The sequence below is a fragment of the Passer domesticus genome, chromosome 3 (genome assembly GCF_036417665.1).
Source record: "Passer domesticus isolate bPasDom1 chromosome 3, bPasDom1.hap1, whole genome shotgun sequence".
Taxonomy (NCBI): Eukaryota; Metazoa; Chordata; class Aves; order Passeriformes; family Passeridae; genus Passer; species Passer domesticus.
The window spans coordinates 60,766,550-60,793,663 of NC_087476.1; the positions used below are offsets into that span (position 1 = coordinate 60,766,550).

Genomic DNA, 27,114 nt, shown 5'->3' on the forward strand with positions numbered 1-27,114 from the left:
CTGCATTCAGGGCAGCTTATTTCTAGACGTTTATGTGACTTGAGGACAGACAACAGGCAGGCACAGATGAGAACAGGAGAGAGGTATTAGTGTGTTAGTAGTTGCTGGGTTTAATGCTGTTTCCCAGGTAAAACAGCTTGAAGAAAACCACAAATAATGGTCATGCTAGAAATATAGTTGTGTGGGCACTGACCTGATTGTATCAAAGCAGAGATGAATGCCAGCGCTGTGCAAGTCTTACTTAGTCTGTTTACCATTTATTTCAAAGTTGTTAGTGGCCTTGAAAGCCACTTGTGTTGGAGAAACAAGGCTTATTTTATTGAAATGTATCACAGCACCAAAATCTGGTTTGTGAGAGTGTCGTTCCATAGCCCTGCCTAGCACAAGAACAATACCACACAATTATGCTTTTTCAGGCTCTGAAATGGGCTTTCTTCCAAAACACCCTCCCCTTATATTATTAGACGTGTTTCTATTAATGAAATGATTGATTGAAAATCTTCCTGTGTTTATGTTGTTTGGGCAGTAGTAGCTTGGATTTCCCCTGTCTAGACTAAAATTGTATCCAGCGGAGATGCATGGGACATGTTTGTAAACTCAGAGTGAGACATAACAAATGAGCTGCAGCAAAACCTGTCCATGACTAGCTTCCTTGTAAATACAGTTACACATTCTTTATTGCAAGGGAAAAGGGGAGCCTTAGTAGAAATGAATACAGAAATAAAATGGACTGCACAAAACATGAAAGTGTTGAAAAGCCCGGCCAGGATTGCACAGTTCAGAAATTAAAACTCTAGCCTTTCACCTTTGAAATTGTAGTTCAGGTCTTTCTTTACATTCTGAGTAAAATGAGCTTAAAATAAGTATAAAAAGTAGTCTCTGGGATTGCCAGCTTAGTGTTACAATTCATGCAGATAACCCAGCTGGAAAACAGGGTGACTGGTGGGATTTAGTTCTTCAGGAAAAGTTATAAAGAGAATCTTTACTGGGGTACTTGTAAAATAATATATAGGTATATGTTTCTGTATATATAAATATATATGTGTGTAAAACAGAAATCTTTACAAAAGCGATCATTGAAGTTGAGGATTTATACCAGGTTTTCATGCCTGAAGATGTACTGCTACATTGAATATTACCTTATATGCACACTGTTATACAGAAATGCTAAGTTTGGAAGCCTGCACAAGGCTGTTAGCAATTGATTTGTTTTGCTCTTTTGCTCTGAATAACAATAAAAGAACTAAGAGGAGGTTTACTTTGAAACTGAGACAGGCTGGGGAAAAAATGCTAGCTTGTATCCTGTAATTATCCAGAAGCACCCTTGTAGACCCAGAATAAAACTCAGAGAACAGGCATAAAGCAGAGTGAAGAATCAGAGTTTGTGAGGAGGTGGCGTGTCAATAGCCTGCCACATCCCTTCTCCTCTTTCCCCTCAATGTCGTTCTTGTTCTGTTTGCGTGAAGAAACTGCAGCAAACAAATGAGAAGTAACATGGGGGAGGGGGCAGAGCATTTACAGTTCATATTGCAAATAAAATAGTTAAAAATGCTATAAACAGTTTCATAGTCATTGTTTATAGACTCTAGAATTTTTAATATTCTAACATGTAATTGAATTCTGAAGCCAAGATTCTGCAATTAATCAGGCTTTTATAAGTGAGCCACTCTTTGCTAGCAGTAACTTTGAGAAGAATTTGGACTTAAATGACTGTTTGTTTGTGCTATAACAAAAAACTGAAATGCTTAAGTGGTCAGCAAAATTACATGTTGTGCATTTGCCTGGGTTAGCAAGAGTCCTGAGCTGTATAAGTAGTTCAAGCATTTGAGAAACCTAATTGTTTGATTCTTGTATGCAGATTTGGGCTTTGTGCATGTGAATTATGGAACGTGTGTTTTTGGAGGATATGGTTTCAGGGCTTGTGCTCACTTTTCTTCAGTGCAATGTCTAGAGAACTCAAGTAAAATGGAAAAAAAATGCAAACATTTTGTTGGTTGTTCTAAGCTTTTATTATTATGCACCCTACTTAGGACTGAAGTGATTGCTAGGAATGCTGGTATTTTTGCCTACCCCATTGAAATGTTCAGTGTAAAGCTGGGCTAGATGTGAGAGACAGTTTTTCATTCAGTTCTGAGGAATTGTATTGCTATTGTGAGCTGGAGGAGTGTGGAGGAGTTATGGCGCTGACTGGAGCACTTGTTCTTTCCCAGTCAACTCTTAAATCTTGATACCAGAAGGGTCAAAAACTTGCCAGCTGTGACATCTGAATAATTTTTAAAGCAGTTAATCCAGTCAGAGTGTTTATCAATCTCTGTACCACGTGTGAGGGCGACGGGGACACATCCCAAGATAATTCAAAAGAAAAGCTCATGTCATTGGCAAAAATCAAGTAGTTCAGCTGGGTCTTGTTCCACAGATTTACATTTTCAAGTTAAAGATGGAAACATAGAACACCGCCCAATGAATTCCTACTGCATGGTTATTTGGCAGGTGTGGGGATTGTTGTGCAAACCATCCTTTCTAAACCTGCACACTGGATCTGACAATACCCACATGATGCCCACGTGAGTTGCCCAGCATTAGCCACTCTTTGTGTATGGCGTGATATATGGGAGAAGGGGACATAAGGAAGAGCCTTTGATGTACTTGGGAAATTAGGAGCCAGATTTTGAGAGCGTGTTACGTTCTGCTGGCAATTGCCTTTATCCCTTCCCCATGTAATTTACAGTTTCATGGAGCACTATGGTTCTGTTATTAATTGTATCACACTCCTATGGCAACATTAATTTAGCTGAGTGTGCAATATCAGACATGCATTTAGTATGTTTTAATCATCTTCAGAAAAATACGTTTCAGCCTTTTTTGTATAAAAGCATAGGCTTTCCTTGCTTTTAAGTGTTGCTCATCTCCTTTTGGATCTGTTCTGATTTTTTTTTCTGTTGAAGATGAAAAGGGTAATTTTTATGTTAACTGATCATTTTTCTCAAAACCATGCTTTAGAAAGTCCCAATTTACCAGTCCTACAAGGGAAGGTAGAGAGAGGAAGCACAGGTATGATAAAGAATCAATTTCTTCCGACTCAGAATTAGGTTGTGAGCAAGTAGTACCATACACAATCTAGAAAACAAGTATAGAAGTACATAAGACATAAGTAGGGTAGATCTTACAGTGATAAATTTTGCCATGGTGTGATCTGGTGTTTTTTTCAGATAAAGCAAGAAGAAAAATGCAACAGTTCTTGTAGGGTGGGAGTTGAAAGTACTGTGGGAAGTGGTGCTAAATTACAAAAAGGTGCTCAAAAAGGTGTTCTTCTTTTCCTGTTATTTTTTAGATTTCACTAGATTGTGTAAGTTACCCATTCCATTAAAAGTAGGAATAAAGAATGCAATTTACGATTGCAATTGGTTGTGAGACACAGTAAAGGTTTTGAAATTAAAATCCTTTTTCTGAAACAGAGTGCTCCCTACATTGTGTTTAAACTCACCTAAAAATTCTTTTAAACCCACATACTCAAAATAATGTTCTCTAAGGTGCAGGAAGCTATTTCTCCTGAGCACAATAGGAATACGTTGAATCTCTTGAAAACAGTTTCTGTTTTTCAAACACCTTTTCTTTTTCAGCATAGATAATTAACGCCTTCTTCACAGTGCTTGGTGCCCTTGATACATCTGTTACCTTTGACAGATCCTTTCTGTTTGCCACCTCTTCCTAACATGCTTCCAATATTTTCAGCACAAAATAGCTTTGTATCTTTGATGTTGGTTGTATACGGGCTCAATTAAATAAGAAAGCTGCTGACAGAATGGTGTAGAGTTGAAGCTTTGTTTCTGTAAAGATTTTGTCCTTGGTCACTTATCTTCAGTTTTCACTGCAAAGTGTTTAACTTCTTTTAAACAAGATTGTTAAGACACACATTTTGTCTGGAACTGTGTTTGTTTTCACTTTTGCAGGTACTATGTGCAGTAATTATGTAGAGATGTAGGTAAAGGGGACAGAGGAGTACTCTGCAACTGCAGCCTTAAGCAGCAAGACCCCTTCCCGCTGGTGAGGGTGGCTTTAAAACATGCCTTTCTGGAAGTTTCTGGAATATTTAGAAGCATTATGGCAATGCAGCTGTTCATGACCACCCCCTAGTTGCATCTTGTGTTGAGGCTGAGGAACCCAGCTTTGTGTGGCTGGGGTTGTTGGGGCTGTTCAGATGGGCCTTGGGTCGCTGAGTTGTGGCCGTGGGAAGCTCCAGCCCACCTAGTAGAGCCAGCAACATTTAACCCTTCTTTGAGGTTTTCCATAGTGGTTCCTCTGCAGTCCCACAGTGTGGTAGTCCCCAAAGGCAGTAGCTGTAGAGACCCTTTGCAGACAAGGTTTTATGTTGCTCAGTTTTGAAAGCAGGAAATCAAAATCAAATCACAGTGTTGGTGCAAGAGAGCGAAAAATACAAACGGATTAGAAAAGATGCAGTCACAATACCTAAATAAAAGACTTACTGGTGGCAGTAATTGTTACTGCTTATGTCACATGGTATAATGACAGTTTTTCAGGATTTCCCACATATTAGAATGCATGAGGTTGGAATTTAGTTTTTATGATACCTACTACTCCTTTCTTAAGGGAAATTAAGCAGCAACTGCTCTGAGATTTTGGGTTATGTACAACAGTCATTTTGATCTCTACATTGTCAAACAAATAAATATCAAAAGCATTTTTAGTGCAGTTAACTCTGTTTCATGCAGTGTTCTAGTGTGAAAGAACTAATTGCATGTTACACATCTTTTGCATATATATATATATATGAAAAACAGTATGACAGGAAAATATAAAAGAATTTGAATATATGCTTACAGAGGGAAAACGTGCATGACTATTTGTGCGTTTATATATATCTTGCCTGTTTCATTGCCTAATGACAAGAGCAGATGAGCATGTTACTGCCATGGATTTACTGATGATCCACTATTGATAAGGGAGCAGTAAGGTGTGACAGAGTTGTAAGGGATAGGAAGGTGCCCACAGATAAGTCTCACAGATTCCCCATCAGTGAAGGTGCACTGAGCAAAGATCTACACAATCTCAAATGTCCGTTTCTCTGGGACTTGTAGTGTTTGTTTCTGGGTGCAAACCTAAATATTTTTGTACTTTTCTGTCTTCTTGACTTTACAGAAATTGCCCCATAGAACACCATTTTTTTCTCTCCTGAGGTGCTCCTAATATGTCTAATTCTGTTTTATTTTATCTCACAAGGCTGATTGTTACTACTTTTAGTTAACTAATATTTTCTTCTCTTGACCTTGTTCTCAGGATTTTGCAAAATATTTGCAAAGAGAGACTAAACCAGCAGGTCATTCAATAGCAAATCCAGCAATGTATGTTGGACTCAATGCTGAAAATGTGAATGATTTAATTTTTTTTTTTAATTGTTGTAAATCAGCTTCCCCAAAAGCACTGACATTTAAGAAAAACTTCAAAAATATGAGCAGGATAGGTCTGTTCCACTAACCAGGTTTTAAGAATATGATGCATCATTGTGTTTTATCTCAAACAATGGCTGACCAAGAACAGAGCTGCTTCAGTGAGCTGCGTCCTTGAGCCACTGTGTTGTCTGTACATGCTAATAAGGAGAATGAGGAGAATTAATAAGCAATTTGAACTGCAGAATAGTTTCTTGAAACATTTTTTCAAACCTTTTTAACACAAAGTAGCACACAAAGTTACTCTATCATTTGAAGAGGGATCTTTTTTTTTTACTTATTTTGTATTTTTCAACCTAAAAGTTGTGGCTTCAAAAATTAGAACGTTGATCTTTATTATTGCTAGACCCAGTGAGCTAAGAGATAAATGACTGATACTACAAAGAAGAAGCAAAAAATGAAAGAGAAATCCTAAGAAAAAGGGGATGCCAGATTTAATGAATAATTACCATGAACTGGGTCACGTGGTTTCCAGTTTTTACATAGGTCAAACTGTGAGGCGATAGCATTTGCTTGACTGAAAGGCCTGAGTAAGTAGTCTCAACAGCCTTTGTGAGGAAATTTCAGCTGATTTGTCCTTAGTTCATGAGATTTATACTATGTGACTGTCACACCTTTATTTCAGGCATAGATTCAGGGTCATAACAAAGGTGTGTCTTTGGTGTATTTATTCAAGGATTGCCCAGGGAACATGCCCAGTACTCACTTGCTACAGGTCTGAAACCTAGCCTGAAGTACATGCATGATTGCAATCAAAAATGAATAAAACTGTGGCAGGTAGCAGAGGAAAAAGGGAAGGAAGGGTTGTTGCAGTTACCAGAGTTTATTATCATAGTTTAGTGTGCATGGAAAGCTGTGTACACCCTCAGTAAATCCTTGAAAACTGCCAGAAACTAGTGTGGGTCATGTAGGTTTGTCCCTGATCCAATGAGAAGGACAATTATTTGCCACAATTACTGAATCCTAATTACTTGAAAAGGATGGCAAAGGAGGAGATGTTAAAGCTAGTTAAACTGGATTTCATAAAGATATTAATGACTATAGCCATATTCATCTTTAAAATAAACTAAGGACTTTGAGAAATGAAAACTGGATTAACTTCCTATCACCTTCTTTTAAAAGATGTGTTCAGAACTGGTGGTGTGTGGGTGGGAGGGCTGATGGGAAAACCTTAAAAGCTGAAAATCTATGCTAGAAAAGGATTATGAGGGTGTATCTGCACCAAGCACTACAGCATCCTCCGTGTTCCATGCTATCCAGGCTATTTCCTGGAGGCAGCTGAGCAAGATGTGAAAATAGTAATTGGAGTTACATTTGCATTGCTCGGCACCTGGGCTAACGAGACTCACTGAGTTGTTGGAACTACAGAGCCTCTCCCTCCCCACGAGTGGGAAAAGTCACCACCAAGTCCTGCGTAAGTCAGTGGGCAAAACAGGTACAAGACCACGCAGTTGGAGTTGGACACTCTGATGCGTTTTTTTTCTGGCACGATTGAGCAAGTAGTGCACCCCAACAGCAAGAAGGTGATTTGGCAGTAGTAATTCAAGAGGATGCACCTGTCTTTTCTCATTCTTTTTAGATTTTGTTATCACAGGGAAAAGAGTTCTTTCTAAACTGATTGATCGTTACTGAACAGGGAAAACAAAAGTAATGCAAAATGCAACTATTAACTTACACATTTGTTTTGTTTTGAGCATATTTTAGAAGAGCCAGAGGCATGCCTTTTTAGTAAGCAGGCAGTTGGCAAAAACCCTCTAGGTATCAGAGAAGCCCTGTGCTATAATTTTCCTAGAATAATAATGTCAAACAAATGACAATAGAAAGCCTATAAAATTTGCAGCCAGCTGGGCAAATTCTCATGTGTGAACCACAGAAACTGTAAGTGCCCATATAAAATATTTTGTCTTGATCAGAGCTGCTCCAGTCTACTGCATCCCTTGCCAGAGTAGCTGTAACCCCCTCACCTGCCAGCTGCAAATAGTGGCTCCGTTGGGTGAACTCCGAGGAGCTCCAGCCCAAGTCTCAGAGCAGCATTAAGTGTGTGCTGTATTAGAAGTTTTTGCCTGGGTAGTTAAATGTAGATCAATGATCCTTCTCAGCATGAATGTTAAGAGGGTATTACATGGGAATCAGCATGCATCAGAAATTATTATTAGTGCTTATTTTCAGATTCCCCCAAACAAGATGGAGAGGGCTTTTTTAACTCCTGTCTTTTGTGAGTTAGTTATTTTGTCCTTGTGTACTTGGTATTTCATATTCCATTGTTTGGATAACAGTCTGGGCATTAAGTGTGGCTGTAATTCCTCCTCTTAATGGTTTCCACTTCTCATGACTCTTGCTTAGTTTCACCTAATCCTATCTCAAACAATGTCTTGATGAGCCAAGAAGGATTTGGGCTGAGCTGAGGACTGAACCAATGCTGAATATGGCTTTGAAGAAAAACAAAATTATAATAATTCTTTGTGTCATCTGATCACTAGGTTGTACAACTTTGTTCCAAAAAGGCCATGTTCAGCATTGCACCTCAAGGGTTCTATCTATGTTTCAACTCATTTTCTCTTTGACAAGGAGGTAAAAATGACTGTGTGTAATTTACTGTAAGTCTCTTGGTCGCGATGCAATATTCTTTGTTGAACTGGGTCTGTATGAGTCATTTATTGAGAAGCAAAATAGGACTACTGACAAAGTTTCATTACTTCTGACAAAAAGAGACTCAAGGCTACCCCCCATCTTGTTTCAGGGTACTCCACACGTTGCTCATTAGGTCCTTCTGGGTGACATGACGTTTATGAATTTATGAAAATCTTATTAAAAAACACTAAATGCTGTTCTCTTTAATCATAGAATACTACATAAGCAGTAGTGGTCTGGGCCATAGCTGTCCGTTTTCAGAGTCTGTGTAAGTTGTGCAGGGAGGTGGAAGTTCACCTTGTCAGGCACTGGGGAGGTTTCTGGACCCCGTCTTGGGCAGCCCCAGAAGGCTGCACTTGGACAGGGCAGCAGCGGGGAGCAGGCTGTAGGAAGGGTCAGCTGTCCAGGCAGGACAGGCATGTGGGATCTGTGGGATACTCCTGCTTAAACCACTAATTGTGTGTCACATAATTGATCCAGAGTGTATGGTTAATACCCACACTCCCTAGAATACGACCCCTTCATTTACCCCTTACCACTTGCAATAGCCTTCTAGCACAGAATTACAGGATCCTATGCAATTAGAAGCAAAAAGGCTGTTTCATTCTTTAAATAATCTGGGGAAAAACCTACCAAAGAACAGTGACCAAAAATTGCTTTTACACAGAAATCAAATATGGGGCAAACAGCATTCAACTGTAGCGCTGTATTTTGAAGGAGCGGGAAGTGTGGACTGGAGCAAAAATTCAGTGCCTAGGGGAAAGCTGCTGTATCTGATACAGATATAAATATGTACATGAAATCAACAGTACTTCATTTAAGAATCAAGTCTGCATTTTTTAGTGATGCAGTGAATTTTTACTGTAAAAGAAAAACACTCCACCTACCCAAGATATTTACATGTGTACACACTCACAACAGTTAACTAAAATAAAAAATGTTTAGCTGCCACAATTAGGTATATAATGGGAAGTTCTTAATTAACATCAGATTATCTTAAAGCAATAATGAATGTCTTGTTTATTTTTTATGTATTGGATTGGAAGGGATATATTCTGAAGGCAATTAAGAGAAAGATGGTGCTTGCTTGATTTTTAAGGTAATGTTCTCTTTTGCTGGGGTGATGTGGGTGCTCATTGAAGTACATAAGCGTTCCCTCTAGAGGGGAGTCCACTCAGCCTAGGTTGTAATGCATTTTGGTTTTTGGGGGTTTTTTGTTTTGTTTTGGTTGCTTTGGGTTGTTTTGGGGGTTTTTTATTTGTTTTGTTTGTTTGTTGGGTTTTTTTGGTTGTTTGTTTGTTTTTGTTTGGGGTTTTTTTTTTGTTTGGGTTTCTTTTAATTTAATTTGGATTTTGTCTTGTTTTGTTTTTGTGGGGGTTTTTTGGAAGCTCAGCATGAGGAAAACCTCATGTAGTCCCACATCTTGTTTTAGTCCTTTATGTTGTGTATCTTAAGGTGTCAGCAGTTACTTGTCTCTTACTTAGCTTAGCTGTCCTTTATACAAGGAGATGAAAATCCAGATGAAAGGACTAAGGCACTGGTGCACTGTTAAACACAGTAGTAACAAAGAATACATAGAATGTTTCATTGTATCATCTGCAAGGTGAGGACAATTATTTATCACAGAAGTGGGGTGATCATTCTTGGAAATGTAGAAGCAGCTTTATCAGACCTGTTCAATAACATTGTTAATTAGAATTGTTATCTATCCTCACTCCAAGCCATTTTACTGTCTCTGTGAGCCTTATGTTTCTAAGTATAAAAGAAAATACTTCTATCTGTGAAAGAGACTAAGTGTATGTTAAACTAGCTTAAACGTCTGTTTTACTCTTTGATGTCACAGTTTGTTCTTCCTCTCAGTTTCTTGGTGAAACTGCAATTGAGTTTTGCACATGTTGGTCATTGTGCTGTGTTAATTAATGTGTTTTGAAGCTGTGGCAGTTGTGAGCATTCTCTTGGCCCTGAGCAGCAGCTTCCTCAGCAGAGCCCAGGTGCTGACAATATGCCTGTGCTCTGTAGAGGGTGTCCTGGCATGTGAGGTGGCCTCTCTGCAGATGAAACACAGTGCAGACAGAGCACAAACTAAAACTCTACCTGGTCTGTGCTGGATTGGTGCAGGGTTTCCATGCCATCCTGTCCATGCCGTGGTTCTGTGGGGCAGGGGACAGGCAGCCCTGGACAAGGGCTGTCCATCCAGCTGGGACCCTTGGGAAGCAGAGGGAGGGGGAAGGGACAGCAGGGAAAGCAAGACAGAATGCACTGGGGCTGGCAAGGCATCAGCATCTCTGATGGATTCAAGGAGGAAGTCAGAGAAGGACCCTGTGGCACAAAGAAGGCTCCATTTTTTCCCTAATGAATCTCTACAATAGAAATGTAGCACAGTAATAAGCATCCATTCTCTGAGGTTGTAGCCAGGTGGGGATCAGCCTCTTCTCCCAGGCAGCAAGTGACAGGACAGAAGGATATAGCATCAAGCTCTGCCAGAGGAAGTTCAAGTTGGACATCATGAAGAATTTCTTCACTGACAAGGTGGTCAGGTATTGGAATGGGCTGCTCAGGGAGTTGGTGGAATCATTATTCCTGGGAGTCTTCAAGAAACAAATGGACATGGCACTTGGTGCTGTGGTCTGCTTGACATGGTTGTGTTTCTTGAAAAGTTGGACTTGGTGATCTTGGAGCTCTTTTCCAACTTTTATGGTGCTACAATTAATGGGACTGGAGATAGCGTCTGGGATATATGACTACATAATACTGGATGGAGAAAACTGAGTAAGTTTGAAAAAGTTTTTGGGGTTGTCTAGTGGTAGCAGGATGCTGTATCAAAACAGTAAGCCTAGTGAAAATGAGCATTCACACTTCAGATGTGTACCACATTAACCCTAACCAAGATGCTTCTGATAGTGGAATGACTTTTTTCAGAAGCCACCTGAGCATCTGAGTAGGGCACTGTATTGTGACAAGCAGTCATACAGTTATTTCCAATCCAATGGCTGATTATTCTTTTTGGCCCTGGGCAAGTCACTTAACCCTCTGTCTGTTTCTTCATCTGTAAAATATATTATGGATATTTATCAGTCTCACCAGGACTGATTGTTTAATATTTATAAAGTGCCTAAAGGATTAGAAGCTTAATATAAGGAGCTAATATGTATCATATCATTTTAGATTGATTTTATTTACTTGGATTTTTTTCCCTACATCCTATTGAATGAGATGCTATTTTGTAGCCTCTTACTGTCATTCCTAATTAGCTGGACAGGTCACAACTGGGTAACTCCAGGTTCATTTTCTTCATTTATTCCTAGTTCCCATGAATGCTTTATCTCCCTCACACTTTTTTTTTTCCTATTCCCTTTTTTAAATTAGAGATGAAGAAATACCGTATGTTGCTAGATCGTGACATAAATATATTTAAGTGCTGCCATCATTGTTAGTTTATCAGCCTTTCCATTATAAACCCTCTTGTTCAGGGGTTTATAACTCTGGCATTATAACATGCTTCAGGGTGAAACTTCACGTTCATTTTTTCCCTTTTGATTTGCTTTAAATCCTTCACTCTTCTTAAGTTAAACTGGAGATTAGATACATTAGTTATACTAGTTGTATAAATTATAATGCTGCAGTAGGCATTCTAAATATGATGTAAATCAGAGAAACAGAGAATTTCCTAGTTGTTAAACTGTGAGCCTGAGAGGAGAGATCTGGGATTCTTTCCATGAGTGTGTCCCTGGCTTGGCACATAACTACTAAAAAATTATTCAATTTCTTTCTCTCTCACTCTTCTCTCTCTATATTGGGATGATGACATTTCTGACTTCACTGGTGTATTGGGAAGCTTAATTAATTAGAATTCATAAAAGACCAAGATTCTCAGGTGAAAGGTGCCGAAGTGTGAAGTATTTTTAAGGAGTCTAATGAAAAATCAGTGTGCCTGCTTTCCTACGTTTGTTCCTGTTGTTGCAGTGTAGTGTGTATCAGCTCCAGAGCTGTGCAGTGTGTGGCAACCAGCAAGGGCTTTGCACCAGTGTGGCAGCCCGTGTATGGCCAAAGCAAGGGCTTTGATCTGGAGCACCACTCGATGACCTGGCAGCTTGTTTTTCTCATACTGTCAAACACACTTTCAAACACTCACTGTATCTCTCAGACAGTTAGTCTCAGCCTTTGCCTAGGGAACTTGTGTTCCCCAAATTCTAGTTTTCAAACAGTTCTCTAGTGCAAGACAGGACAGGAGCCTGCAACCAAGACCTTGGCTGCAGAGTTTCCCCATGTTGCTGTTCCACTTGGTGCTGGTGCAGAAGTACCCAGCCTGCTTAGAAGGTAACAGGAAGGGAAGAGGTCAGGTGTTTAGAGCTTTTTTTTTTTTGCAGGGACTTACCATGGCAGATCATTCTGGTTGTGCTCAGGCTGCTTTTTGGTATAGTCAAGATTCTGTGTGGAGAAAAATGTTCCAGCTGTAGTACATACAGTAAATTCTGGGACAGTGGGAGGTACTCTTTATGTAATTCAGGTGGAGAAGCCTTGTTTGTGTCATGAGAGATGCTCTCCGAGTTTCTTCACTTGAGGATTTCTACTGTCAGCTGTTAGTTTTGCACATCCTGTCATGTGCAGGTTCCCTAAGGTTGATCCAGACTGACACCTTCATTTACAGATCACTTCTTTGCCTGGACTGTGGTGCTGTGCTCAGGAGAGAGAGGTTCTTGGTAGTGGCTAAATTTGAAATTATCTTTCTCCTTATAATTTCAGGTTGAAGTCTTGGCCTCCGAGGATGCTACATTTGGACACAAGGTGTGTAGTTTGGTGCAGTTTTGTTATATAGGCCCCAACAATATGAATTGTTGGATGTGATGCCACAGAAAATGGCAATTTTCAAAATGAGAATTGAGGGTACTGTGACTTGCATCCGTCAATTCAGAAACTTCCCTTTGTGTGTGATAATCTGAGAATGGCACACAAGCTGTCTTAATCCTTTTCTTGGTATAAAACCTGTGAGCAAGTTTTACTTGCAGAAACCCATGTGGACCCATGTAAGATCAGCTTGGCAGTAGTTTTTAAGATTGGACTTGCCCAAATGCTGAATTTGTTCTTGTTCCATAGATTTGCAACTCAGAAATCGTATACTTGTTGTCTGCTTGGCAGTCTGCTGAGTCAGCCACTTTGTTCAGGCCCTTTTTCACAAAGCATCTCGAGTAGAAAGTAGTGCATTGAACAGCTGCATCACCCTGTGTTCAATTGTAGATCAGCGTCTGGCGGGTAAGTGTGTGTTGGAGAGACAACTTCAGAGCTGCCCAGCTACATGGAGGGGCTGTGTCCTACCTAGTGCTCAAGTTTCTTTGGCCAGTCAGCACTGTGGTGATCACCACTGTTTTAACTGAGCACTAATAGCTCATGATTTTAATCACAGCGGACTGTGTGTAGGCTATAACCATTTAGCCAGGAAGAGTGGATGGGGAAGGGAAAATGGAGATTGTAGGAACAGTAGGCTATATCATGACAGTGAAAAGTTTCCTGCTGCTGAAGGCCCATATGCTGTGATGCTATTGCAGGTGGAAAAATTGCAGTGTTCTTTCTATTAAGGTAAAAAGGAAAAGCAAGAAAATATTAAATAAGTTGTCCAGGTTTATTTGGAATACAATAAGCAAAATTAACCAGCAGGGGAAAAAAAAACCTTTAAAAGTACATAAATATTCATGATGCCAGAATTTACATTGTGTCTATATTGTACATTTTTATGTTGATATGTGATAAAGTGATTTCAATAAATTATTAGAAAACAAACAGAGCTACTCTGGTATTATTTGAAGTATATAATGTATGGTAGTCTGCAGTATTTTCTGATTTTTATTTAATACCCAGCAAGCATACAGAATATTCATTGAATATTTAATAAACCTGGAGGGTCAGCTCTTTTGAGCTCATCTCCATAATCCTTCAGACTAGGTGGGTGAAAAGAAATATTACTGATGATTATTTTCACCAGTCACTCTCAGAGCTAAAAAAAAGCACTGTGGAGGAGGCTTCTGAGGCTTTTTTTCATGGCTAGATTTACAAGGTGTTTTTATGTCTTGTCATCCTGATGGACATCCTTTGAAACTCCTTTTTATTACAAAAACTTTTAAGAATTTTCTGTTGCTAAGCTTCTGTTTTACAGAACTGAATCAGTTTGTTGCCAGCTCTAACCATCAATGTCCAGAGTCCCCAGCATCTTTTTTCCTAAGATTTTTTTCAGAACCATCAGGATCTTTTAAACTCTCTTATAATAGTAGCTTTATGTTATATAGTGAACTATCTCTGTCTAGGAATGTCATGTACTTTTTATCAATCAAAAAGAAAGCGAAACGCATTATCCAAAACTTGTTAATCCCAGAATTTATTTTTGCTGTCTATTTAGAGATGCTACAAAAGCACTTTCTTCCCTTCTCTCCCTTGAGATGCTTTCCATACTGTCTGTTTCAATGACAAATAAATGTCACTGTCTCTGTTACATTAACAGATGAGTTTGTGTGCCAACAGAGAATGTGTATAAGCAAAAATTTTAAAATGAAAAATAGTTGATTCTATAAATTAGGAAGTAAGTTGATTTGATAACACAGTTGGCTCCCTAACAGTTGAGAAGGATGTAAGGTTAAAAATTAGCACCATGCAGTGATTTCCTTGGTATCTATCTGCTTTTAGCCTGAATTTTCCTCCAGGGCTGTTGTAGGCTGTTGCGGGGAGCTATCTTTTTTGGGTTTGGGTGTAGAATATTCTCTGCTTGAAACATTGTAGGGCCCCCCTCTGTACGCAGGAACAGAAGCACAGTTTGCTGCAGGGGACGACTCTTCTTTTGACTGCATCCAGTCCACCTATCCTTAGATGCCACTTAGTTTTAGGCTGTTGACAGGCTGTGTTGCCTGTAGATACATACAAGAATAGTGTCTTTTAAAAAAGAATATTTGTAGACTGCTAAACGAATGTACAATGTCATTTGTTATTCTTAACTTCTCCGTGATCTCAGTCTCATGGTAAATATGCATACTGGCAGCAAATGGGACTGTTTCCCAGGAAAAGGTTCTGAATGAGACATCAGAACATTGTTCAGCTTTGCTGTAGTTATCACTGGCAAAGTGAAGATCTGGCTGATGTAGCTCTGGCCCCTTGAATGGCTGAGTCTTGGATGGTGATCATCATCCTCCTAAGTGTTTGTAGAAATCAGCTACCGGATGCTTTTGATACAAGTTAGGCATATTGATTTAGACAAAATAATTCTTATTTTAGAAAATAAAATGAAAACAAAAGAAATTGTGTCAAACTGTCAAAATACCCAGGGAAAAGGCACTTTGAAGTACCATATCCTCTCTTTACTCCTTAAGCATGGAACAGGTGCAAATTGCAAACCATTAATAGCAGTCCTTAAAACTGTTTCCTCCTCTTCAACTTATTAATAAGTAAACAGTCTTCCCCAAACAACTGTAGGACATAAGGCATGTATTAGATCAAAAATTACATTTAATATGAACTTCTTGTTTTCATTTTGTGCATATGTGAGACTAGTACTGTCTAAAAGGCCATAAAAATCTAAGTACATTTTCAATCCGTTTAAAAAATAAAAAGTTGTTGTTTGATAAGTATAAATATGTACCGATTTGACTGCATTGCTGTCCAAAGCTTTCTTTTGGTTGAATAGAAGGAAGTAAATCCATTCAGCTTCATGTGCAACTAATTTTACAGGAGGAGGAAGCTGTTCGTGTGCTGTAGCAGCTCTTTCAATGGTTTAATTTACACATTTATTTGTGTGTGTGCTTGAATGCATTTTTTTTTAAAGAAAAAAAGCCTTCCCTTTGACTGACTTTTGACTGACTCTCTTGTTTCAATATTTAGAAGGGTTGTCATATATGTGTGATTACACATGGAGAGATGTAGGGGGAATGACCACGTAGCAAATCATGAACAGCTGATAGGTGATCTGGAACAGGCTTAACAGTTATGTCTGGTTTGTTCAAATTCTGATGAGGATAAACTTAGATATATAATAAGTTCCTTCAAGACCATAGTTGCCAAGAAAGTAACATAGAGTAAGAGTTCACTCTTACTCTGTAGATGGAGTAGATGGAGTGATATCTGCCCAAGTCTGCAGTCAACACACAGGAATGTATTTCCAAGTTGGAAACTGTTTGAGTCCCATTAATCTTACTAAAGCCTAATGATGATGTGTAAAATACTAACAGTACCAATTTATTTTGTGTTTATTTTAGTTGAGTAGGAAGTTATATTTTAGCAGATGGGACCAGTGTTTGCAGATGGTAGAGAAAATAGGACAAATACAAAGATGTGAAAAAGAAAGAGGAAAAAAAATAAGGTGCCCAGGGCAGAAGTAAAAGGTAAAATGTTTAACCATTTTGAATGCTGCTCATTTAAAGACCAAGGCAATGAACAAATAAAAACAGGAGTGTGGGAGTTTTTTAAATCCTCCTAAGAGATTCAGATGCTCAATTTCCATTAGAACCTTTTTATCCCTGAGGTAGAATTGATAATCTTAGTCTGAAAGGTTGGTTATTATGTAAAGATTTAACTCACATTTTATTGTTGTAGGAGCTGCATATTGGCATCAGTTGGAATTATGGTGTCAAATGCAGTAGCACACACTTCATACAGGCTGCAAATGGTGTCTGGCCCTATCTAGAGAACAGGATGCCTGACTTTTAAATATCTGCGCTCGGTTTACTCTCCCTCCCTTTCCCTAAAGCTTTTACCGTCAGCATCCGCCTGACCCAAATAACGTAGGTTAGGGGAGGCTTCCTTCAGTTAAGCCTGGTGAGATCACCTGGTGCACGTGTCCCAACCTGTCTGTGGACCTGTGGAGTGCCACCAGCCGCGTTGGCAGCGTGGCCACAGAGCCCGCCCTCCGCAGCTAATGCCGAGGTGCAGTGATCCCAGCTTAGTGCTGCATTAATATAAATAAGTTTGTTAATGGCAGTCCAGCAGCTACATGTCAGAAGCTCACAAGTTTGTGCAACAGGAAAAGAGACACTTCTGTTCCCACAGTGGGGGAGCTCCACCAAGAACAGGACTCTCTTATTTGGTAGTGAGCTTTAATCCTTCCATTGTGTGTCGTTTTAAGCTGTGTTGTGATGTAATTGGCTTAATCATTACTATTATGTTGCTTTGCACAAGTTAAGATTGTAATTTGACATATGGAAATAAATGGCAACTGGATTAGTGATTTGCAGGTGTCATTTAAAAATGGGGCAGGGAAGAAAGCCTTTCATATTTTGCAAGTGGCATGTTTGCTAATGTACAGAGGCAGAATTAACCACACAACTGCATCTCATGCTGGTTTGAAGTAGCAGCGAGCTTCACCTGTTCTTTTCTGGGACTGTGTGCTGCTGGGGTTTAGGAAAAAGAATCTCATTCCCGATGGATGTGTTCACTGTAGGAGTGATTTTATGTTTCCTTTGCGGAAGACAAATACAGGAGTAAAGCTTTCTCTTTGATCGAGAAATCAGCATAATGGATAGACAGCTCTATCAAAGAAATACAGCAAGGGTGGTACTTCTGATGTGGATGTGTCTGTATGGTGGAGCTTCCAGCATTGTTCGTGAAACTAGCCGTATTTTTTGTTTTATGACACAACATAAAGTGATGACCTTGTCTCCATAATTTAGTAACTCTGGAAGTTGTTTAGAGAGTCTATTCCTAAGTCTTTTAAAGTATGTGCTGCTGGATTGCATTTTTAAAGTGTTCTTTCTCTGATACGGGATACAGGTTTTAAGAATCAAATGTGCTCAGGACTAAAGTATTTTTCCTCCCAAACATACTACTTTTACTCGAATTTATTAAGGTGTTTTTTGGGTTGTTTTGGTGGGGGAGTGTTGGGCAGAGTGGGGAGGTTCATACTTTTAGGGGAGGGGTTTTGCTTTCCTCCACCTTGTAGATGCTGCATTATCGCAACAATCAGCACATCATGGTGCATCTTCTGTAGTCTACTTATTTTCGTATCCCAGATAGCAGAAGTTCAGATCCTGAGGGTAAATTGAGCTACACAGTGTAGCTATGTGTCAGCTTCCTGGTTTGAAGCATAGGACATCAAAGGGAATACATTTGGTGGCTGACTGTGAGTTATGACTGTGCAAACCTAGAAAGAAACTGTTGTTCTTGCAATATCTGTAACAGAACCCTTGAGCTATGAGATGGAGATGGCATGAGATAAAATTGAAACGCGTTCTCAAGAGATGTTTTTTTTTTTTTTTTAATGTATTAGCTTGATTGCAATAAAATAATACTTGGAAGGGAAAAGAAAATAACCATTTGAAAGAGAAGAAAAAGTAGACATAAAAAATTGTTCTCTTGTAATGCTTGCCTTATTTAAGACAGCTTTCTTTTGTTGAAGACTGTAAGCAGCCTTTGCTCCTGCCATCTGGTGGTTGCTAATAACAGTTGCATCTTCAAAGCCAAATTAAATTGTTTTAAAGCCAATTAATCCTTTTCAGAAGAGAATATTTTCAAGGGTCAGAATTATCTCTGTCTTGATGTGTTGACACTTGGATTGTCTGTGTGTGCTTAGCATATGGGAAAATACAGAGAAATGAGTCCTCATTTACATCTGTCTTTGCACTGTTGACTTAGATAGGAACCTGGGAGTTGTAAATAAGTTTTTGGGTTTGTTTTAGCTTAGAAAAAATAGATACTCATATTAACCTCCAGTAAATTCGGGTTTGCTACTCATAGGAGAGTTAGGATTGCATGTTTCCCCAGTTGTGTTTTTTATTTCTTTGTGGACTTGTTTCACCTGAGGTGTTCAGATGACTAAAAGGATTTTCCAACCTCTTTTCTTTGACTCATTGTTAAAGTTGTGTTTTGGGGCTGCTGAAATCTTCTGAGTGCCCTCTGTGCTGGGTGTTTTCCAAGAGTAGAGAATGGCATTATAGCAGGGAACAAGGTGGTTTTTTTATATTCTTAGGGACCCCTTATCAAAGTGTTTTGAAGTGCTTATGACTAAGTAGCAGTGACTTGAACAGGTTTCTTTCTGAATAACCTGTGCATATCACTGCTATGCTATTTGTGACAGTCCAAGAAAACATAAAACCAAGAAATTGTGATCATGTTTTACAAATTTTATCTCCATAATCAATAGTTCTTAATGTCTGGTAAGTTTAGTCTCAATAAATACCTCTGCGGTTTGTAGGGCTTTTTCCCCAATTAGTTTTATACTAATTAAGAGGCACACCAAGAGATTTATGGCCATAAGTTCCTTTCCATGCATCATACAGTACTAATTGTGGTCCAGCTTTGTGCTGCAGGCAGTAGAGGAGTGTATCTAACCACCTTGAGTATGGAGGGTGATTCCAAACAACACCCACTTGTGGTGCCCCACTCCTCACAACTTTGTCCCACTTCCCATATGGAGAGGATTTTAAAGGACGATTTCCATCCTCCTCTCTGGGAGGATGCAAAAAAGTGCAGGCTTCCTGGAGTTTGTGATGCTGCCTTGTGCTGTGGAGGTGGGTCTGGACAACTCCATGACAAACCTGCATAAAGAAGAAAAGACAAAATGATACACAGAATAGGAGAAAAATAAAGCTATGCTAGCTGAGAAGCCCCATTTGTCAGAAAGTCAAAATCAGCTGGGTAAATGATGTAATAAGAGTTGGTTCTCTCCTCCTTGTGCCCTGTGCCCATACTCCTGTAGTCTTTGGAAAGACAAGGCAAGGTGAGGCTTTTGGGAGGACCTGTCTCCTGTGGCAGTGTCCCTGTGTGTGTACAGCATGTCAGGCTTACTTGGATATTTCCTTTTTTTCTGCCAGTGATACAAACTAGCCATAAATACATGTTTAATGTTCCTTTTCAGCATGAAGCATCTCATGGTGCTTGCAGAATAAATACTGATGGCCTCAGGGTTAGGCTTAGGCAGTTTACATGGGTATGTGGTAACATTTATTTTACAAAGCTCCCAAGCACTCCGTGGCAAGCTGGAGTGAGCACAGATGGTAAACGTGCCTTCTCAGCACCCTTGAACATCGTTGGCCTGTGGTTGGCCCCGTGCCCTGCAACCAGCTGGGATTAGTGCTAAGAAAATGTAAACTGCTGTCTTTCTTCCTACATCATCTTTATTTTGGACATACATAAATGTGATGAACAGCCTTCCTCTCCAGCACTGCACAGTTTAGGTTATCAAGGTGTGGATGTGGCCACATTTTGGATTTTGATATGCATTTAAGGCTCCCATTGCCTTTCTGAGAGTACCAGTGTGGAGGTTTCAGAAGATGTGTATGCAATTCTAAGCAAGTGTTAGGTATTTGCTCAAGTGATGTCTGTAAGTAAGAATCATGGAATGGTTTGGGTTGGAAGGAACTTGTCATAGATAGGAACACCTTTCAATTACATGAGGTTGCTCAGAGCTCCATGCAAGCTGGCCTTGAACACCTCCAGGAATGGGATATCCACAGTCTGGGCAACTTGTTCCAGTGCTTCAAGACCATCACAGTAAAGGCTTGGCAACTAAGTTTGCTTTTCTGATTGATAAGTATCCCTCTTTGGGTGGTCCTATGCCGATTTAGATTGCCACTATATTAAAATGAACTGCTGCAATGTTGAACCATCCAGCTTTTGTGGTAGCACCACAGAAGCAGCAGTCCATATTTCCCCTTTCTGCTTTTATGAAGAGGCAGTCTGTAGTATGATTTTTCCCTTTCCAAACGTCATAGAAATGCCAGAAGAATGCAAAGTTTGGTACTGCTTTCATGGTGGGAATATGCATCTCCTCAAAGGTTTGAACCCACCATTTAACACCAGTCACTACCTTGCAGCGACTTAAGTTTCTACCAGAGAAAAAGAATTTATTTTCTCAGTCTTCCTTCTGTTACTCATTAAATTTTAACTGGTGGGTGCACTCAGGCAGCCCGAGTCTGGTGTGCCTGAGCTGTCTGGCTGGGTGTGCTGCTCAGCATCCTCCCTCGCTCAGCTGCCTCCTGTTGACATGTAAACGGGGGTGATGCTTGCCGGATCAGGCGGGTCCTTTACAGTTCTGTGTGGCCCCTTTGATTTACACTGCTGGTTTGAACTTGGAGGGAGTATCAGATTTACTAAGTCATCTAACAATCAGAACACAAAGTTTGCTTGTAAATACCTGCACGGTTTAAATAGATGTTGAGGCAGGTGGTCTCTTTGTTTAGGGGTGGGAAGAGAGCAGTTCAGAATATTTGCAAATAGTTTGCTGTTCCTCCTTGATGAGGTGAGCAAGTTAGACCAGATTTCTTTTTCTTCTGTAAATTCTACCTGCTTGTACAACTGGTGGGACCAGAATTGTGCCCTCCAGCAAGCAACACCACCTTGCTAGAGAGAAAGCATGCTCCCATTCAGATTGGGACTTAAAACAACAAAAACACCACAAGTATTTATTTCTTAATAAAGCTACTGTTAATGTGTTTGCCTTTTTTTTTAATAGCATACTTTTTTAGCAGCATGAAATAGAAAAATATTCAGATTTCTGCTACATGGCTGCTTCCCCTGATTTCAGAACTGGCTTGTTAAAACTAATGCTAGGTTTGAGGAATAGGAATTGCAGAAAAGAGCATGAGAAAGTTGTTGGGTAGACAGATGTGATTTAGGTTTTCATTTCCCCTGTTTTTTTTCCCTGAGACAGGTGTGTATCATCGTTCAGAGCTGTGCTTTGCTGGGAAAAGTGCTGTTGATGTGTTGCAGATGCCAAGAGGAAAAAGCAACGGCAATAATACAGAATCTGGGGCTTTTCACTGAACATATATTTCTTTTACAGAAGACATAATTTTTTAACTTTGAAGATTCAATTATTACAGTTTGCTTTTTAAGAATGTCTTCTTGTGAGACGGGGTTTTTATAGTGAATTGGGATATTGACAGATAATTTTATTAGATTAGGATGACACTGGGAAATCTTGTTTTTCTACGTCATTCCTTTGATTTTCTTGGTGAACAGTTAATTATACAGTGTTTCCATATTTTTTATATAGGAGGATCAAGATTACAGATAATTTTGGCATAATTTTCATACTGTTGCAATGCTTTACATTGTTTTATGCTATACACATGTGAACTATTGTGACAGATTTTTATTGTAACAATCATTCTGTGTGTTTATGATTTCACTACTAAGTCCTTGGTACTACATGAAATAGACAACAGATGAATTACAGTCTCTTTACTAAACCTCGTTTTAATCTGAAGCAAAATAGGCATTATTTGTACCATTCAATTTAACGTGACTGTCTGTTTTCATTCCATCATCCAGTTCCACCCCCCACTTATCAAACTATCTGTTTGAATCTCCCTGAACCTCCTGCAAAACTTCCTCACGGTGCTGTTCCTTGTGTCACAACTGATGGACTGATTACCTTGTACATGTAATCTGTATCTAGGTGGTTTTACAACTTTAGTCCTTGGGCAAGGGCTGTGCTCTGATGGAGCGATGTACACCTTAAAATCATCTGTGGGAAGAGCACTTAGAATACATGCTAATTTAAAAATTAATAAATGTATTTTCAGAAGTGAGTAACTGCTATTTATGAAGGAAAGTAATGAAGTGAATCATGTGGAACTGGTTTTTGTTGCATTGAAGTAACTAAATACCATTCCAGCACATATGATTCTGCAAAAGCTTTACAGTAATGTAGGTATGAATGCTGTTTATATGCTTATTAACTTTTAGGTTTGTTTAGCCATGGTGTGTGCAGAATGCTGCCAAGGTCAAAATTGTTAAGATTCCCCAAGTACTACTGAGGAAAGGAATTATGTTGGGTAGAGCACTGGGTTTTTTTATTTAGGTAACCTCTCTTTTTTTTTTCTTTGTTTTTGTTCTTGACCAGCAGTATTGTGGAAAAGGATCCTGAAGGAGAAATTGGGGGATGCTGGGTTTGGAAACAGAATGGAATTAAGGAAATAGGATTAGAACTGCAGTCTTCGGTGGTGCAAATGTTAAAGGTGGTCACAATACTCTCAAGATCTGGCATGTTGTCTGGCTTAGTTATAGAGAGGCTTGAAAAGTGAGAAGTTCAAACTTGATACAGTGAGCAAGGGAAAGCTAATGGAGCACATTAAAAATGCAAGCTGACCTAGATATACTGTTGAATGGTGCCATGTGGTGTGCAGCTTTATATGGCAGGCTGCAGCGCCTGGTTGACCAGAATAAAAGCTAAAAAAGCTGTTGATAATACCACATTGTTTACAAGTTGAAGATAGAACAATTGGACCGTCCTGTTCTATTCCATAGGTGACCTCAAGAAAAACAACTTTTTTTCAACATAAAAGCAGCTATTGATTTCTGTTAAATGTATAAAATCTTTATTTTTAAATTACAGAAATCACTTTTGAGGAGTTGTCAAGGTGCATGCCTCATTTCTACAAGTGTGTCTGCTTTCTGCTCTCCTGTTGAAGCTGCATATACACAGAACCCTGGAAGAGGGAAGAAAAGTTAATACTATGCTAAGAGTTAGTTGATCAGAACTAAATTCTTTCTCTCTGGAATATGATTATATTCAGAATGGAAAAGGGTGGCAAAATCCAGCTATTAATTTTATGGTACTTTACTTCTGGATTAACTTTGAAGAAGTATTTCAAGAGGTGTGAAAGTTTCAGAAAATGTTAATATGATATTGTTTTTCAGGTAATATCTGAAATACTAAACAACTTTTAGCTGCTGTTTAAAACTTGATAGTAAGTTATTAACTTTAGTACTGAGACAATTTCAACTTGGAATTATTATCTTATTTATAAATACCAACAAAAGCTTACAGAAGAAATGTTGACATCCCTCTCCACCTATCTCCTGCCCCATCCTCCTGCCTTGCATCTGCCTTAGCTCTCCTTGAACTGTGCAAATGCAGGCATGTATGATTGGTAAATTATATATTTTATAGGACTAGGTGGTTTGAAATTGATTTTTTTTTTCCTAGGGCTGTATGTTATAATGCATTTTCAGTTGGTAGAATAATAATAAAAAAGGCTTGCATGTACCTGTGATGCATTTGATTCCTCCCTGCAGTGACTCATTGTGGATCTCTTACAGCTAAGTGCTTGTTCCTTGTGATCAGAAGAAAATGCTACACACCTTCTGCTTCGTGCCTATTAAATTCAAGTTTCTATTGTAGGCAGCATTACACAGCTATCTTTGAGAATTAAAGGGAGGAAAAATATGAAGAACAGTTAGTGAAGTGAAAATTCAAAAAGCCACTTTGTTCGCCCTCAGCCCTAATTCTGATTTTTAATGCATTCCTGTTCTCATGCTTGCTTCTTCCAAATTTACAAATTTTTCTTTTATTCAGAGCCCTGGCCTTTGGTACCGTGTTGAAATTAATGACCATAATGACATTTGCTATTTTCTGTCTCCTGGAACCTAAATGATGGATACCAACCTTTTTAATCCTGTTATGTTAAATATAACATACAGTTCATTTATCCAGACCAGTATTTTTAGTTGAAGAAGGGATTGTTTTCTCCAATTTAGTTGTCATTTTTTCCCCCTCACCTTTTTCATTCCCTGAGGGACTGGTCTGGAGAACAAAGTGTCCATGTTCCTGGGAACAGAAATAGATTCTTCCATTCATAATTTAGTGATCTATTTCTGTTTGGCAAAGTTAAGCACATGCTTAGCTTCAGGTCTGTGATTAAATCTCACTGACTCCAGTATGACTTAAGTGCTTTGCAAAACTGTGACTTTTATTCCTATTTCACCATCATATCATTCCTTCTGTCTCATTACTCTTTTTTTTTCTCTTTTTTCTTCCCCCCTCCTCTGCCATGCTGCAAGTTGACTGTGCTTAGTGTCAGCAGTTTATGTTCTGCATGTTTAATGAAGGCTACGGCTCAGCTCAGCATAGCCCTTCCCCTTACGCTAACAGAATTTTGATAAATGAGATTTCCTCGTGTGGAGAGCCAAGAAGAGGCTTTGATGGGAAAAGGCAGGGCATGAAATCAGCAGGTGTCAGGGTGTGCAAATCACAGGCATTTTAAACCAAAAACAAAATAAAGTAGTTGTTATGACTAACTGTCTTCAAAATGTGTAGCTTCCTATGAAGCACAAAAAGGATTTAACAATACACCAGCAAAACAAAAGTAGATTTGGAAAGCAGCAGTCTGAACCGACGTGTTCCTACCTTCCTTCTTGCTCTGTATTCCCTGTGCCTACCACCTCTATTGTCAAAATATGCTATATATAGGCAATTGGATTACAATAATTATTGCTGAGTTTAGCACGTGGAAATGTGTTTCAGTTGTGCTTTATATCCTGTGTTGATCCAAACCATGAGAAAAATCTATTTTATGCCCATTCAGGTTATTGACTGCAATAGAGGGAACTGGTGGTAGATAAAAAGAAAGTGCCAGCAGATATTGAAAGAAATCTTTTCGACTAAGGTGCACTTCTATGATCCTTCCTCCTTTCCCATTTATATGTTCATTTTTGTGATACTGCTCACTGCATTCTACCCTCCCACCCCTACCTCACATTTCCAGTCTTTCTCCTTCATGCAGATTTAGCTTGTTCAGTGATCGATTTCCTATTCAGATTATATTGCTGTGTAATTTTTTAAAAATGGTTTTGTGTGCTAGCATGTGCCAGTGAGGTATTGGATTGTTGAAATAACATCAAATTCTTCACTGAAGATTATAATCTGACATAAATGATTCAAGGGCAGTAATGGATCCTCCATACCTAAAACTGGAGCTATTTTATACCTTAACTAACATTTCATAGAAGTTGCTGCAGATGTAGTGGATTAGCAGTGAGTTGTTTTTATTGGAGAGATGAAGAGAAAGGACAGTTGGTATGGTTATAGTAATTAATAAATAACATAGTTAATTACTCTGCTGGCTCTCCACTATGTTCAGAGATTAATTTAAATCAATTTACGTTTGCTTCTATTAAAATACTCAAAACTGTGTTTTTATACATGCACATGGAAATATAAAATATATATAGACAAAACTGTGTATTTAAATATACATATAAAATTTTATTTCTTATGTATCTATGTTTAGTTACACAGGCTTTTTCCTCTTTTTTGGCAGGATTTTTGCATGGATTCAAAAGAGATAATTTCTGATCTTGTAATTTTTTCATAAGTTAGTTCATATCATACCTGGGCACTAAATCTTCCTGTAATGTATGCAAAAAGTTTCACAGGATCTTCTACTCCCCTGCAATTGCTCTCCTTCCCTGCTGTCAGCCAGGTGCTGATGGGGCCATCCACAGCTGGGAGAAGCTCGGTGTGACTGCAGCACTCCTCCCTGCAGAAAACCAGTACCAACCCCAGGTACTTCAGCTTCTTCTGGGCCCTCGTTTTGTGCATTTCATTTTTGTATCAAAATGGAAGTCACAAGTTTAAATTCAAAATACATTAACAGAGAGTCATGTGGATCACATTATCATCAGGCATATATGTACACACACACACACATTGTGGCACAGGCCCAGCTGCTGGTAGGGATGTGCAGAACTATTTGGTTTACAAATTACTTAGTCCACCACTCTTCCATTGGCTTTACCAGGGAGTCAGCATTATTTAAACTAGTGGGCTCTCAAGATTTGTTTCAGGCACCTTTTTCTCACAGCAAGTGAGAGTTGGACTAAAAATAATCTTGGATAGGACTGTGCAGAGAATCAAGTTGGTACTCCATGGCCCAGAAGGAGAACGGCGTGGGGCAGATGCCTCTCTGATTTCAGAGGGATTGAGGTAGGACTTGAAGATACATTAGAATGCATCCTTCCTAGGAAGGAATGTGTGCCCTCGCTTGTCTGGGCTGTACTCATTGTGTTTTGTGACAACTGGAGAGAAGCTGTGTATGGGTAATGTGCTGTGATCGTATCGCCGTCACATTTGAAATACGAGGTCTTAGTAAAACAAAGAAAACCAGTGTCAAAAGGTAAAAAGAGAACTATGTCCTTTCCACATTTGAGAGTTAAATCCTGTTTGTTTTGCCTTAAATTCTAGGCAGTTGGATAAAGACTGGTTACATATTTTTAATCCCTGATCACTAAATCTCCCAGTAAGTGAAGCCAAAGAACTTTTGTT

The 27,114-nt window shown here is 39.1% G+C and overlaps 1 protein-coding gene across 4 annotated transcripts in view; it reads left to right on the top strand.

Moving 5' to 3' along the window:
* The window catches only part of ARID1B (AT-rich interaction domain 1B), a 323,681-nt gene that overhangs the window by 167,340 nt on the left and 129,227 nt on the right, over nucleotides 1-27,114 (top strand). For 2 of the 4 annotated variants that reach the window (XM_064413401.1, XM_064413402.1), the window contains exon 5: nucleotides 12,840-12,881. The exons of the other annotated variants lie outside the window; for them this stretch is intronic. In XM_064413401.1, the coding sequence (XP_064269471.1) occupies nucleotides 12,840-12,881 (42 nt within the window). The remainder of the gene's footprint in view (nucleotides 1-12,839; nucleotides 12,882-27,114) is intronic. 4 annotated transcript variants of the gene reach the window in all.